At 40.5% G+C, this 13,287-nt stretch overlaps 1 protein-coding gene across 1 annotated transcript in view; it reads left to right on the top strand.

Moving 5' to 3' along the window:
• Positions 1–13,287, top strand: part of ADAMTS12 (ADAM metallopeptidase with thrombospondin type 1 motif 12) — a gene marked incomplete at both ends in the record, with an annotated part of 344,716 nt that overhangs the window by 245,250 nt on the left and 86,179 nt on the right. The window contains one exon of the mRNA XM_080703192.1: positions 2,378–2,511. Within this exon, the coding sequence (XP_080559318.1) occupies positions 2,378–2,511 (134 nt within the window). The remainder of the gene's footprint in view (positions 1–2,377; positions 2,512–13,287) is intronic.

Below are 13,287 nucleotides of genomic sequence, written 5' to 3'. Positions count from 1 at the left end.
GTTGGCAAATAAGCCACTGCCACACCCTCGGCTGTGAGGCTGGCTTATTTCTTCTTGGTTTTGAGTTCCACTCTGAGTCCCTGCAGCGTGTGCTGAGCTCAGCCACTGGGAGCTTTAGATGCTCCCTGCGCTGAAAAATCCCGCCTGGCTGTTCCACAGTGGCTCACCTCGGCTTGCTGTAGCCATCCGGTGAACTCACCTCTGCCGCCGACAGTATGGCGCTGCTGCCGCGTCCTCAGGTGTGAGGCCGGTGTATCTCCTCTGTGGCTCTGAGCTCTGTTCTCAGTCCGCTTTCTCTCTGGAGCCTGGTGATTTTTTTGTTTCTCTGGTGATGGTGTTTTCTGGCTATGAAAGGCGCTGATTTTGTGGTAATGAAGATTGGTTGTTAGCGGGGCTCTTAAGCCCCACTTTTCTCGGTTGCCATCTTCCCGGAAGTCTTTCACGGTCTTATTTGAGGCTGCTTTTCTTTTCTGCTTTATTTGTACAAAAAAAAAATGTACATCTGAATTCTAAAGCTCAAAATCTTAATGAAATGATCCCCCAGATTCATCCATTCCTATGGGTGTTCTCATCCCTGGGAGACCAGAATTGCTCCCAGGTGACTCCTCTAGGAGTCACCTTGGGCAGTGATAGGGCTAAGCATCCTTCCACCGAAGGAGCTCTAAAATAGTCCTGAGTTGTGTTTTATCCTCCGAGTCTTCTGGCCCTTCCATTGGCACTGTGTTCAATGATTTCATTGACTCATTTTTATTTTGTCCTCCTTCTAAGACATTTTCTCCACTGCATCCTATGTAAAATCAGCTGATGTTCATTATTTTCTTTTACCTTTCTCCTTTAAGCTTTGAGGAGATGCGTTTGACCTCTATTTCAGAGCTTTTGCTCTCGTTTATGGTTGTGTGACTTTTACACTTTTATTTCCTTGCCACATGGATCATTACATCATTGAACAGACATGTTTAGCAAGTCATTAGCCATGCACTCCGCCCACACTGAGTAGGGTCCATGACAGCTCATATCAGCAAGCCCTCGGCTAGTCACAGCACAAAGAAATTTAGAGCCTGACCACAAACAACAAATCCAGAGAGATTTCCAAATGGCCTTTCTGAAGGAGGCATTCTCAAATTTTTCCCGTTAAGAAAAGCAATAGATAACATTCAGAAGAAAAGTACTGTTTGAATTTTTATCAGTTGCATATATTGCCTATTAACATTTCAAAGAAATTGTGCCTTAAAAATTATCTTTCTGTGTTCGTACGCATGAGTACATACCTCCCCATAAATCCCTGTGCTGTGTGTAGCCCCTAAATTACTCACAATGGGTAGAAAACTGAACCATAGAAATGCTTCCATGTTGGACTCAAGACATTGGGATGGGCTACTAGGATAAGCAGGCTGGCTTTAACTTTGGCAAAGTAGTCCATACTGTTTCTACACTGTTGCTAACAATCTGTGTTTAAGCTGTTCTGGGACTTGGGGAGAATGAGAAAGAATATTTGTTGGGAGTAGGTAATGGAGGTGGTGCTGGTACTAGTGGTGTTAGTGAGAGGAATGTTTCTAGCGAAGGTCTAGTGAAGGCTGAGAAGTGAGTAGGCATTCAGCTTACCTGAAATCCTGTGTCTCTTGTTGCAGTTACTTATTTTCTAGGTTGACACTAGATGCCCAGCATCTTTTTTTGTGTGTGTGTGTGTGTGTGTGTGTATGTTACTGGGGTTCCTGGAAGCCCTACAACCTCTGGGCTACACTCCCAGACCTTATTTTTTATATTTTTTATTTATTTGGAAACAGGGTCTCTTAAGCCAGCAAGGCTGACTACAAACCTGTGTAATCCTCCTGTCTCTGCCTCCCAAGCACGGTGATTACAAGCGTGCGCCACCATGCCCGGCCCAGCATCTTATTTTTAAAAGCACAGGTCAATACTATATTGAAAGTTATCATCATTTGTAACAAAAGGCATACAATATTTAAAATCAGTGTTCCAGATTTATTAGTTATAAGCCTTTTTTTTTTTTTTTTGCAGTACTGGGGATGGAACCCAGGGGCATTCTACCTCTAAACTATACCTCTAGTCCTATTTTTTATTCTTTATTATGAAACAGGGTACCACTGATTTTCAAAGGGCCTCACTAAGTAGCTGAGGCTGATCTTGAACCATGATCCTCCTGCCTTAGCCTCCCAAATGCTGGAATTACAAGTGTGGGTCACTGCGCCCGGTTCTAGTTATAAAAAGGAACAAGTCTACATGTTAGCATGTGTATCAGAAAGACCAAAGACGGGATCTCCAGATTAAATGACACTGTGGGTGATGAGTACAAAGGAATCCGGGGTGGGTGCTGAGTTTAACAGCTAACTTAGAAGGATTCGTCTTCTTCTCACTTCAGCACATCCTTGTGAGCTCTACTGCCGACCCATAGATGGCCAGTTTTCTGAGAGAATGCTGGATGCCGTCATTGATGGTACCCCTTGCTTTGAAGGTGACAACAGCAGAAATGTCTGTATTAATGGCATATGTAAGGTATTGGGTATGTTTCCTTAATCTACAACTTTATATAATCATCATTTTTGTTGATTCAGGTCCCAAGTCACTGCTACCACTTCAGTGGCATTTAAACGTAATCTGCTTTTTATCTATGATCCCAGAGAACACAAGACACGGTTTCTCAATGATCATCAAAGTCCGTTTTGACCTGAGTAGTTTTAGTTTTTTTTTCTGGCTACCACTTTTATTTCTTGATTGGTTGATGATGTCCGTAATGATACTATTTTGAGTGGAGTGAAATTGAAGGACCAAATTGAAGGAAAAATTATTAGAAAAAGGCAGCCTACATTATTATTTCAGGAGCATAACATTTAAGAAATTCTGAACTTAATAGTTTATGTAGTGCTTTTCACAAATCACTTTTTATTTATTTTTATACTTCTATTGGTACATTGTAATTATACAACACACTGAGGTATAGAATGATGAGAACATATCTGCATACAACACCTGGTGTGTTTCCCTCCAGATCCCACCCCTATCCCATCACTTCCCCATAAATGCTATGTATGTATATAAAATTATCAGTGTCCTGCTAACATTTAATTCTATACAAGTTTCTCAGAAAAAGAGATAGTATGTCAGGTAAGTTATTCAGCCTTTTGATTCTATATAATTTTTCCACACTCTTGACATTAATGAATTCCACTTTTATACAAATGATTTAGACCTGATTTGTTAACTCTTTTAAGTATAAAATCACTAAAGATCCCTTTTCATTGCTTGCAGTTTATTTTGGTTACAAGAAATGAAAGAATGAATCTTGTGATAACAATGCCCAAGCATAAATCTCAGTTTTGTTTTTTTTTTGTTTTTTTTGTTTTTGTTTTTGTTTTTGTTTTTTTTGTACTGGGTGTAAAACCCAGAGGCATTCTACCTCTGAGCTACACCCCTAGCCCTATTTTTTTAATTTTTGAAACAGGGACTCACTAAGTTGCGTAGGGCCTCACTAAGTAGCTGAGACTGTCCAGGGACCCAAATCCTCTTATCTCAGCCTCCCAAGTACTAGGATTACAAGCATGTGCCACCATGCCCAACTGAGAAGGTGTTTTTAATTGATTAAGAAAAACAATATAGTAATACCTAATTAACTGTTAATGAAACATAATGGTTTAGCCCTGGGGTGCTAGACTATCAATTCAACACCATCATTTATCAGTTGTGTCACCTTGCACCTCTAAGACCCAGTTTTCTGTCATAAAATTGGAATATCAATGTATCTACCTTGTAGGGGCTTGTAGACAGTCTCTTTTGTTTAGGGATATATATTATATATGACATCACATATATTTCTCATATAATATATATTACTCTCTTTACATATATATATTCTTCAAATAATATATATACATATATATGTATATTAACAGACAACCTGGAGTATAATAAACAACAAATTTTATTTTTGCAAAAAATCATAATTTTTTTCCATTGAACAAAGTGAACAACATAAAAAGCTCTTACCTCAACATGCTTAGCACCCTGGTAAGGTGCATTTATCTCTTTGAAATTGTTTTCTTTCATTTACTAGAATGGTGACCAAAACTCAAGAGAAAAGATACTGCTGATTCCCAAGTACACATAGCCTAAGAACAGGACATACATAATAAGACTCTAAATTTTTTTTTTAATTTTATTTTATTGGTGCACTGTATTCATACATCATAGTGGGATACAAACTTTTGTAGACATACATGCACACATCGCCCAGTCAGCCCCCACCCGATCCCCACCCCATTCTCTCCCCATCCCTCCTTCCCATGCTTGGCTTAGTGGTTGACATCTAGTATTATAGCAATTTATCCAAAATTAAAAATGATAATCTCACATAACAGTTTCATTTGTCTGATACCAAGCATTTGATGATTTAAAGATAGCATTTCAATATTTCTTTTTGCTTTCTTTCTTACTAGAGCATATTTTTTTCTGTTTTTTTAGGTGAAACTATCATATATTTATATATTTATTTTTCAGAAAAAAATCTATCCTAATATGGAATATGAATTCTAGATACCCAAAACGATCTTGAAAAAGAACAAAGCTAGCAGATATATATTTTCTGATTTCAAATCATATAAAGCTACAATAATTGAAACAGCGTAGTACTGTTCTAAAGGCAGATATATAGACCATTGGAGTTAAATACAAGCCTAGAGCTAAATTCTTCCCTATATTGTCAAGTTATTTTTGACAAGGTTTCCACGAACATTTGGTGATGGAAATAATAATATTTTAACTAAATATTGTTGAAAAATAATAATTACATGGAAAAGAATAAAATTGGACCCTTACCTAATCCCATATGCAAGTATTAACTCAAAATAGATAAAAGACCTAAATATAAATCTTAAGACTATAAACTTTTAGGAGAAAATCTGGGTCATAAAACCTCACAACATTGAAATTGGCAGTGATTTCTTGGATATGATTTCAATGGCACAGGCAACAGAAGAATATACTAACTCCCTAAAAAATAAAAGAAAATATTGTATATCCAAAGACAATGTAAACAGAGTTAAAAGTTACTAATAGAATTGGATAAAATATTTCCAAATGCTATATCTGAAGGTATATTAATATTCCAACTAGAAATCCTAGAAATTAACAACAATAAAGGCAAACAATACCATTTAGAGATAGGTAAAAGACTAACATAAATAATGAATCTCCACAGATAACCAATCTTAGTTGTCTGTTGGATGGAAAATCTTGTTTCTCTGGTTCTGGTGAGTGTTACCTATTTCTTCTTTGTAGTTAATCTCTTTGAGTATTTTCTCTAGCGCTGGTTTTGAAGACATAAATTCCTTCAGTTTCTGTTTGTCATGGAAGCTTCTTATTTCTCCATCTAATTTGATAGAAAGTTTTGCTGGATAGGAAATTTTTGGCTGGAAGTTGTTTTCTTTCAGAGTTTGGAATATGTTACTCCAAGCCCTTCTGGCTCTCATGACTTGGTTTGGGAAGTCTGGAGTGATTCTAATTGGTTTGCCTCTGAATGTCAGTTGGCCCTTTGTTTTTGTTGCCTTTAAGATTCTCTGCTTGGCTTCCACATTGGTCATTTTGACAATTATATGGCGTGGGGATCCTCTTCTCCGATTCTGTCTAAAGGGAGTTCTATAAGTTTCCTGGATCTGTGTATCAACCTCTTGCTCTATATTTGGAAAATTTTCTGCTATTACTTCCTTGAAGAGATTGTTGATCCCTTTGGTATCACTTTCTTTTCCCTCCTCTATTCCAATTATTCTTAGGTTAGCTCTCTTAAAATGGGCCCATATTTCTTCAATGTCAGATTCCTGCTGTTGGATATTTTTTTCTAGATTAGAAACTATGCATTCATTTTTGGATTGCTCATCTTCTAAGAGCGAGATTCTGTTCCCCATGTGGTCTAATCGGTTGTTTGTGCTTTGAATTGAGGCCTTTACTTCATTAATTGCATCCTTTATCTCTTTTTGGCTCTCTCTGAGTTCTTTTCGAAGCACCTCTATTATTTCTACAGTTATTTTCCTGATTTGATCTTCTAGAAATCTCTGATTTTCTGTTTTATCAGGTTCTGATGTTGTGGGGTTGTGCACATTCATTACTCCAGTGTTATTCCTCTTTCCCATGATTTCGGAGGTTTGTGCCTTCTCTGGGTTCTTCCCTTGGGTCACTATGGCTTCACTTAAGGTGCTCTGGATCTCGAGTCTGTATTATCTCAGACCCCAGTACTCCTTTACTGGGTTGTATCACAGAGTCTCCGACCCAGGGAGTTGATAGAGGCTGCTTTAAACTATGGGGGGTGCCAGGTTGCACGTTCTCCTATGGTGTGATATCTCTGCCACCACCACTCCCTCACTGGGTCAAGTCCCAGGAGGCCCAATACTGCGATTTCTCCTCTGTGGCCCGCAATTTGACTCACTGTTCTTGAGTTCGCAGATGTAGCTGTACTGGACTCGGTGAATTCACTGCTGCTGCCGCCGCCGGTGGCAATATGGCACCTCTGCCACGCCCTCGGCCATGAGGCTGGCGTATTTTTTCTTCTCTGGTTTTGATTTCCACTCTGAATCCCTGCAGCGTGTGCTGAGCTCAGCCACTGGGAGCTTTAAATGCTGTCTGCGCCGAAAGATCCCGCCTGGCTGTTCCGCAGCGGCTCACCTGGCTTGCTGTAGCCGTCCGTTGAGTTCGCCGCTGCCGCCGGCAGTATGGCGCTGCTGCCGCGTCCTCGGGCGCGTGTGTCTCCTCTGTGGCCCTGAGCTCTGTTCTCAGTCCGCTTTCTCTCTGGAGCCTGGTGGTTTTTTTTGTTTTTCTGGTGATGGTGTTTTCTGGCTATGAAAGGCGCTCTTTTTGTGGTAATGGAGATTGGTTGTTAGCGGGACTCTTAAGCCCCGCTTTTCTCGGTCGCCATCTTCCCGGAAGTCTCAAGACTCTAAATTTTAAAAACCAGGGAAAACTTCCATTTAAACTACCTTGTATCACTGTAGTCACAAAGAACCAAAAATAATTTGGTTTGGATTAGTTCTGTTTCCAAGAGTGAGAAAAGAGGATTATTTCAATAATTCAGGCCAAAGTAGCACAACTTTGTCTAAAACAGTGGTTTTTCAACTCTGGTTATGTCTTAGAATCACCTGGAGGGTTTTCAAAAATGACTAATTTCTGGGCTTTCTCAAAACTATTAATTTGGAATCCCTGGGATTTGGGGTGTACATATTAATGGTTTTTAAATCACCCCAGGTGATAAGCATATGCAGCTAGGACTAAGAACTAGTCACTGATAAATTAATGTGATGCTAAAATTATCCTCTAGACCTAAGTAATTGCTCATGTATAGAGATAGCATCTTTATCTTGCATTTAAAAAAAAACAGTGCTTTGAACAAAATATAAGGAATCTTGGATGTTTCTATTGAAACCAATTAAATGAACTCAATAGAATAAGCCAGATTTTCTCAGTTTGCCTTCTTGTTTTGGGGCAGCCAGCTAAGTTCTTTTAGAAGCTATAATCATGCACTTTTCTTTCTAAAACATACTGTTTTTAAGATAAAAAAATTACGTCAAATCAAATATACCTAATATCCTAGATACAATTTATCTTCCTGAGCTCAGATTGTAGATATTTTCTACCCTGTGAGTCTCCTTATTCATTTATCTCAGTTTTGAACATGTATTGAAATAAAAAATACACCTTCAGAAAAAATGTATACAATGTTTGTGCAATCAACCTTCTTTGTAGCTATAAAAATTTATTTATTTACTTGTTTTTTGGTATGAGGTATTAAACCCAGAGACATTTTAATTCTGAGCTACATCCCGATCTCTTTTTTTCTTTTTTCTTTCTCTTTTTTTTTATTTTATTTTTTGCAGGTCTGGGGATGGAACCCAGGGGCATTTGACCTCCGAGCTACACCTCCGAGCTATACCCCAGCTCTCTTTCTTATTTTTTATTTTGAAACAGGGTCTCACTAAGTTGCAGAGGGCCTCACTAAATAGTTGAGGTGGTCCATGAACTGCGATCTTCCAGTCTCGGCCTCCCAAATGCTGGGATTACAAGCATGCACCACCATGCCTGGCTTGTTTTCTATTTTAAACATGATCTTCTAAGTTGCTGAGGCTGGCTTTGAACCTATAATCCTCCTGTCTCAGCTTCCCAAGTACTAAGATTGCACTGAAAATATTTTGCTACAAAAATATTTTTTGTGCATTCAGCTGTCTATTTTGAATGATATTTGCCAAACTTTTGGTATGTTATGTTTGCAAATTCTGTTGTCAAGGACATTAATCAAGCCCTGATAGAACTAAATAATTTGTCGTAGGCAGTAACTCTCTGTGCCTCCCTCCCCAATTATTTTAAGCAACACTGAACTCCCCTAAGTTTATTTATCAAAGATACAGATTTAAACTTTGACTTTTCAAGGTATCTCCCATTTTAATCACAAGTATGACATGGAATAAGCTTTTAAATATATGAGCAGATGCACTGGCCTCTCGCCCCTCTTTCATCTGTGAAATCTCACTTCATTACCTACTGTCTCAAGCCTTCCACCCACCTTTCAGCTTTCACTCTTTCTCCTGGGGATCAGTTCTTTGGCTTCAACTCCTTCTCTCTTTCTTTATCTCCCAGTGAGCGCATTCTTGGGTTAATTTTCTTCGCCAAGGACCCAGATATCTGATACATCATATTATCTCTTTAGACTTTCCTATCCTTCTACCAACCTCTACCCTATGCCCACTTGTTCTGTATAAGCCTCTTGCTTCTTTTTCTTTTAAATCTTATCATTACCCTGCTATGCATTCATTAAAATAAGAATTCACTCTTGTGAATCTGTATCTCTACAAAGTCAAGGTCTTCAGTACTACCTGAGTCCTTAACCTTACCTGGCACTCTTCCTACCGTTCCAGTTTAGCGCGCGCTCTCTCTCTCTCTCTCTCTCTCTCTCTCTCTCTCTCTCTCTCTCTCTCTCTCTCCTCTCTCTCTCTCTCCTTTCAGGACCATTCTCAATCTTCCTTGTTCCTTTTCTCTCTCAAGGTCATGTTGGCCATCTTAGTGACATATTAGCACTTCTAAATCCATTGTGCTGGGTCAGACCTTCCTCTAGAATGCTAGATCCTGTCTGTATTGGTCAAAGTTCACTAGAGCAACAGAACTCAGAACATATATGTGGTAAAGGGGGATTTACCAAATCACCTTACAACCCAAAGCAGTGTAGTCCCACATTTCCAACTGCACTTGGAGAGCAGGAAGAACCAGCAGTTGGTCCAGTGGTCCCAGATTCGGAGTCTCAGAATCAGATTGACCACTAATTCAGTCCCAGTCCAAGATAGAAATGCCAGGAAACTTTCTGAAGAAACCATGGTGAAGATTTAGTTCAAAGAGCTGAAGATGGATATCTCAGATGAGAGCGGACGCACTTTCTTTGGGAAGAACCACCACGGTGCCTTCACTCAGCTTTCTCCTTACTTTACCCAGGTCCTGCACCAATCAGAACTGTGCTGCCCACATTCAAGGCAGAACTTTCCCTTTAATCTTCTATCTCATAAACCAGTCATCTCATCAGCACACCCAGAGTCACATGACCTTAGGTGTTTCATGATCCAGTCAGGTCGACAAACCAGACTAACCATCTCAGTCTGACCCACAAAGACCCAAATGTTACTTCATTTTTAATGCTACTAAATTAAACTCACACCCCTTTTCCACACCAGCCCATCTTTTTAATCAGACTTCTTTTGAGAATGATATAAAAGCTGTGTACTTAGATATCTGGCCCAGCTATCTACAAGACCTGGCACCTGTCCTCAAAAAGCTTGGAGTCACTGGGATTGGTAGCACACGCCTGTGATCCCAGGACTTGAGAGGCTGAGACAGGAGGATCACAGGTTTGAGGACAGCCTCAGCAAGTAGTGAGACGCTCATCAACCTAGAAAAACCATGTTTCAAAATAAAAATAAGGTTAAAAAAAAACATGGCTGGGGTTCTATCTCCAAAGTAGAATGCCCCTGGGCTCATTCCTTAGTAACACACACACACACACACACACACACACACACACACACACACACAGGAGAAGCTTGGAGTCTCTGAGCTCCGTCAATTCCAGGCCTGTCCTCCCTCTAGGATTCTCCACCTTGGGCATAAGTTTCTTTTGAAATGCAGTTTTGATTATTATATCCCTGCTCAAAATCCTTAGGTAGTTTTCTCTGACTTCAACATTAATTCATTGTTTTTGCAGTACTAGGGGTGGAGTACAGGGGCATTCTACCTCCGAGTGACACCCCCAACCCTATATTTTATTCTTCATTTTGAAACAGGGTCTCACTGAGTTGCAGAGAGCCTCACTAAGTCACTGAGCCTGGCTTCGAGCCTGCGCAATCCTCTTGTCTCTTCCTCCCAAATGCTGGGATTACAAGCATGCGCCACTACGCCGGGCTTAATTCAGATCTTTTTGACATGAAAGTCATGGCTCATTACTAGCCAGTTCATTCATAGTATCATCTTATTTCTCATCCATGCCCCTTTTCTCCTGCCCTGGAGTCTTGCCTTCTAGATTTCCTAAGTTACTGCATGGTACTCAGTGATTTGTACCTTCTGGAACCTTCTTTATATGAAATACCTCTTCATCTTTTGCAAGCTTATTCTTAAAGACACAGAAAATTGTCTATCCTGGGTAATTTTTATTCACTGACTTGGTGTGATATCCTTTGAGAAAAGAATTTGAGTGAAAATTAAGTTTTTTTCTCTTTTTTTGTGGAGAAGGGAATGTCGATATTTATTGGGGAAATGAGAGAGAAAAAAAGGAAGAAAGCTATTAAATCTATGTGATGAACCCAGAGGCCTTTGTGGGCAGCTGGTAACTCCTGGGGATTCCGAGGGATGGCATAAAGCCCAGTGTTATCCCAACCACCACTCACCAATCTCTGTGAGCTGCATCCAGAGGTCCAGTCTCTGGTGGTTCACCCAGTATGAGCTAAGCGTGCTCCCACAGCCAGAAGACAATATAGCACACATAAGCATCCTCCACCTGGCAGACAAGAGCCTGGGGGTACCTCCACAGCCTCTGCTGTGCTGACCTGGGGTGTAAAACGGGCCCTTCTCTGCTGTGCATTCTGCCATCATGGTGTTCTTCCTGCACCATGGCCACTCATTCTCTTGCCTTTTGACTCTTTCTGTCTTACTTGCTCCTAGAGAGCATGAGTCAGGTTCAGGTTTCATCTATACTGTCTCAGCTTCTAGCTCTGAGCAGCAGGGGCACTAACAGACATTGCTCTTGGAGAGTTTGTGACCCTCAGCCTTTTTGAAGTATTCAGATTTCACAAGCATGACCAGCCTCAGAATTCTCTAGGTCTGAACATACAGTAGAACTGAACTTGTTCTAGGGGTAACTTTGTGCTCCCTCCCCAGTTAGGTCTGATTTAGTGACCATGCTTCTTTCCAAGTATCATATGCACTTGCTGAAGAAATGACTCTGCACCTCTCTCTTTAACAAGAAATTATAAAGGACATGGCAATTTTTAAGAGTTTTTAGTGTCACTATTTCCTATAGCACTAACCCTGATTCTAGGAGGTCAGCATCATGACTGTTGCCTAGAATTAAATAGAAATTCAACGATGTTAAGTAATTTTCATGACCCTGGGGTAGGATCACCTTTTATCCATACATCTTTCTTTAATCAGTGAACAAGTGAGTGAATGATTAAGCCTCTGGCTTAGGGATGTTGAAGACCAGACCTCAAATGAGAAGCCTAGTCTCCAAGCCAACTCCAGGGTTTTTTTTCTGCCACACCACAGCTCCCTCCAGATACCTCACAATTAGGGCAGCCACGAGGGCCAGCTGGCAGGGGAACATCCAGACGGCAGGCACTTAGCTCCTAGTCCTAAGGCAGGACTGTATCTTTATTAGCTAAGGCTCCAAAGTTATAGATAATGAAAAGTAAGTCCTTGCCTTCTCTGGAAGAAAGCAAACAAACCACCATCTACACAGAGCAAGATCTAACCTCCGCGGAGTCTGGCCCCAAAGAGAGGCTCCTGGGATGCAGAGATCAGATTGGCTGTCCAGGAGCAGAGGGTGATAGTTTGGTTGGAGACTCTGGCCAGGAGTCAGGCAGAGGGGCTGCAGGCCTCCTGCCAACCAGCTTTCTCACACCAGGCCCCCTGAGCATGCATCCTCTGCCACAGGGGGACTGCAGAGGTGACTCCGGTATGACTTTAGGGTCCCACAGAGAATAACTGTAGGAGATCCAGTGCAAAAGCCACAGAAGGACGAGACAACCTGGCCTGTCTAGGGAACCACCACAGATGCCTTAGGGGGCAGGGATGCCATACTCAGGAGGTTAGGTTCCACCTGTACAGAAAATGGATACAACAAAGAATTAAGCCGGAAGCTAACATCGAGTTTTGAATATGGCTTTGGGGAAGCCCAAAACCCTCTCTAAACCAGTTTCTCCATCTTAAGAGGGAAAAACAACAGCGTGCCAGTTCCTTAGGGATACCATAACAAATTGCCACAAATTGAGTGGCTTGAAAGAGAGGCACTGCCTCACATCTTTGGAAGCTAGATGTCTAAAATCAAGTGGTGAACAGGGCCATGTTTTCTGAAGGCTTTAGGAAAGAGTCCTTCCTTAATTATTCCTAGTTTCTTGTCGTTGCTGACAATCTTTGACATTCCTGACTTGTATCTCCATCACTTCAATTTTTCCTCTGTCTTTACAGTGGCCATTGTACCTCTGTGTGTCTTTGTCTTTAAGTCTCTCTTTATTAGGACACTAGTTATTGGACTTAGGGCCACCCTAATGCAGGCTGAGCTCATTCTAATTTTGATTATATCTATAAAGATTCTATCTCCAAATAAGATCACATCCATAGGTTCCAGGGTAAGGACTTCAACATAGCTTTTAGGGGGGACACATTCAACCTACAACAAGTGCCAACCTTGAAAAATTGTGGTGAGAAAAGCTATATGCTACTGTCTAATTCAGCAAATGTCAATATTATTTATCTGTTCTTTTCAGCTAAGCATAGCTCTGTTGTATTTTTATGCTTCAGGTTATGTTGGCTTGGAATAAATCTCAAAACAGGCATCCTTCCAGTCTCTACTTTGGCAAGGACTTGAGAAAGATATTCTAGGTGAATTAGGTCACAGTATTGGTTGGTATTTTAGTTCTTGATGGATTGAGAGTTGGCCAAGTAAAAAAATGTTAACTCATAAAATAAAGAGCAGTAATTGATATGAATAATATTCATTCACTCATGAAGACCTAAATCCTGGGTCAAAGGTTGGGACCC

The sequence above is a fragment of the Muscardinus avellanarius genome (assembly GCF_963383645.1).
Source record: "Muscardinus avellanarius genome assembly, chromosome: 1".
NCBI classification, from domain to species: Eukaryota; Metazoa; Chordata; class Mammalia; order Rodentia; family Gliridae; genus Muscardinus; species Muscardinus avellanarius.
This window is presented reverse-complemented; position numbering and strand designations above follow the sequence as displayed.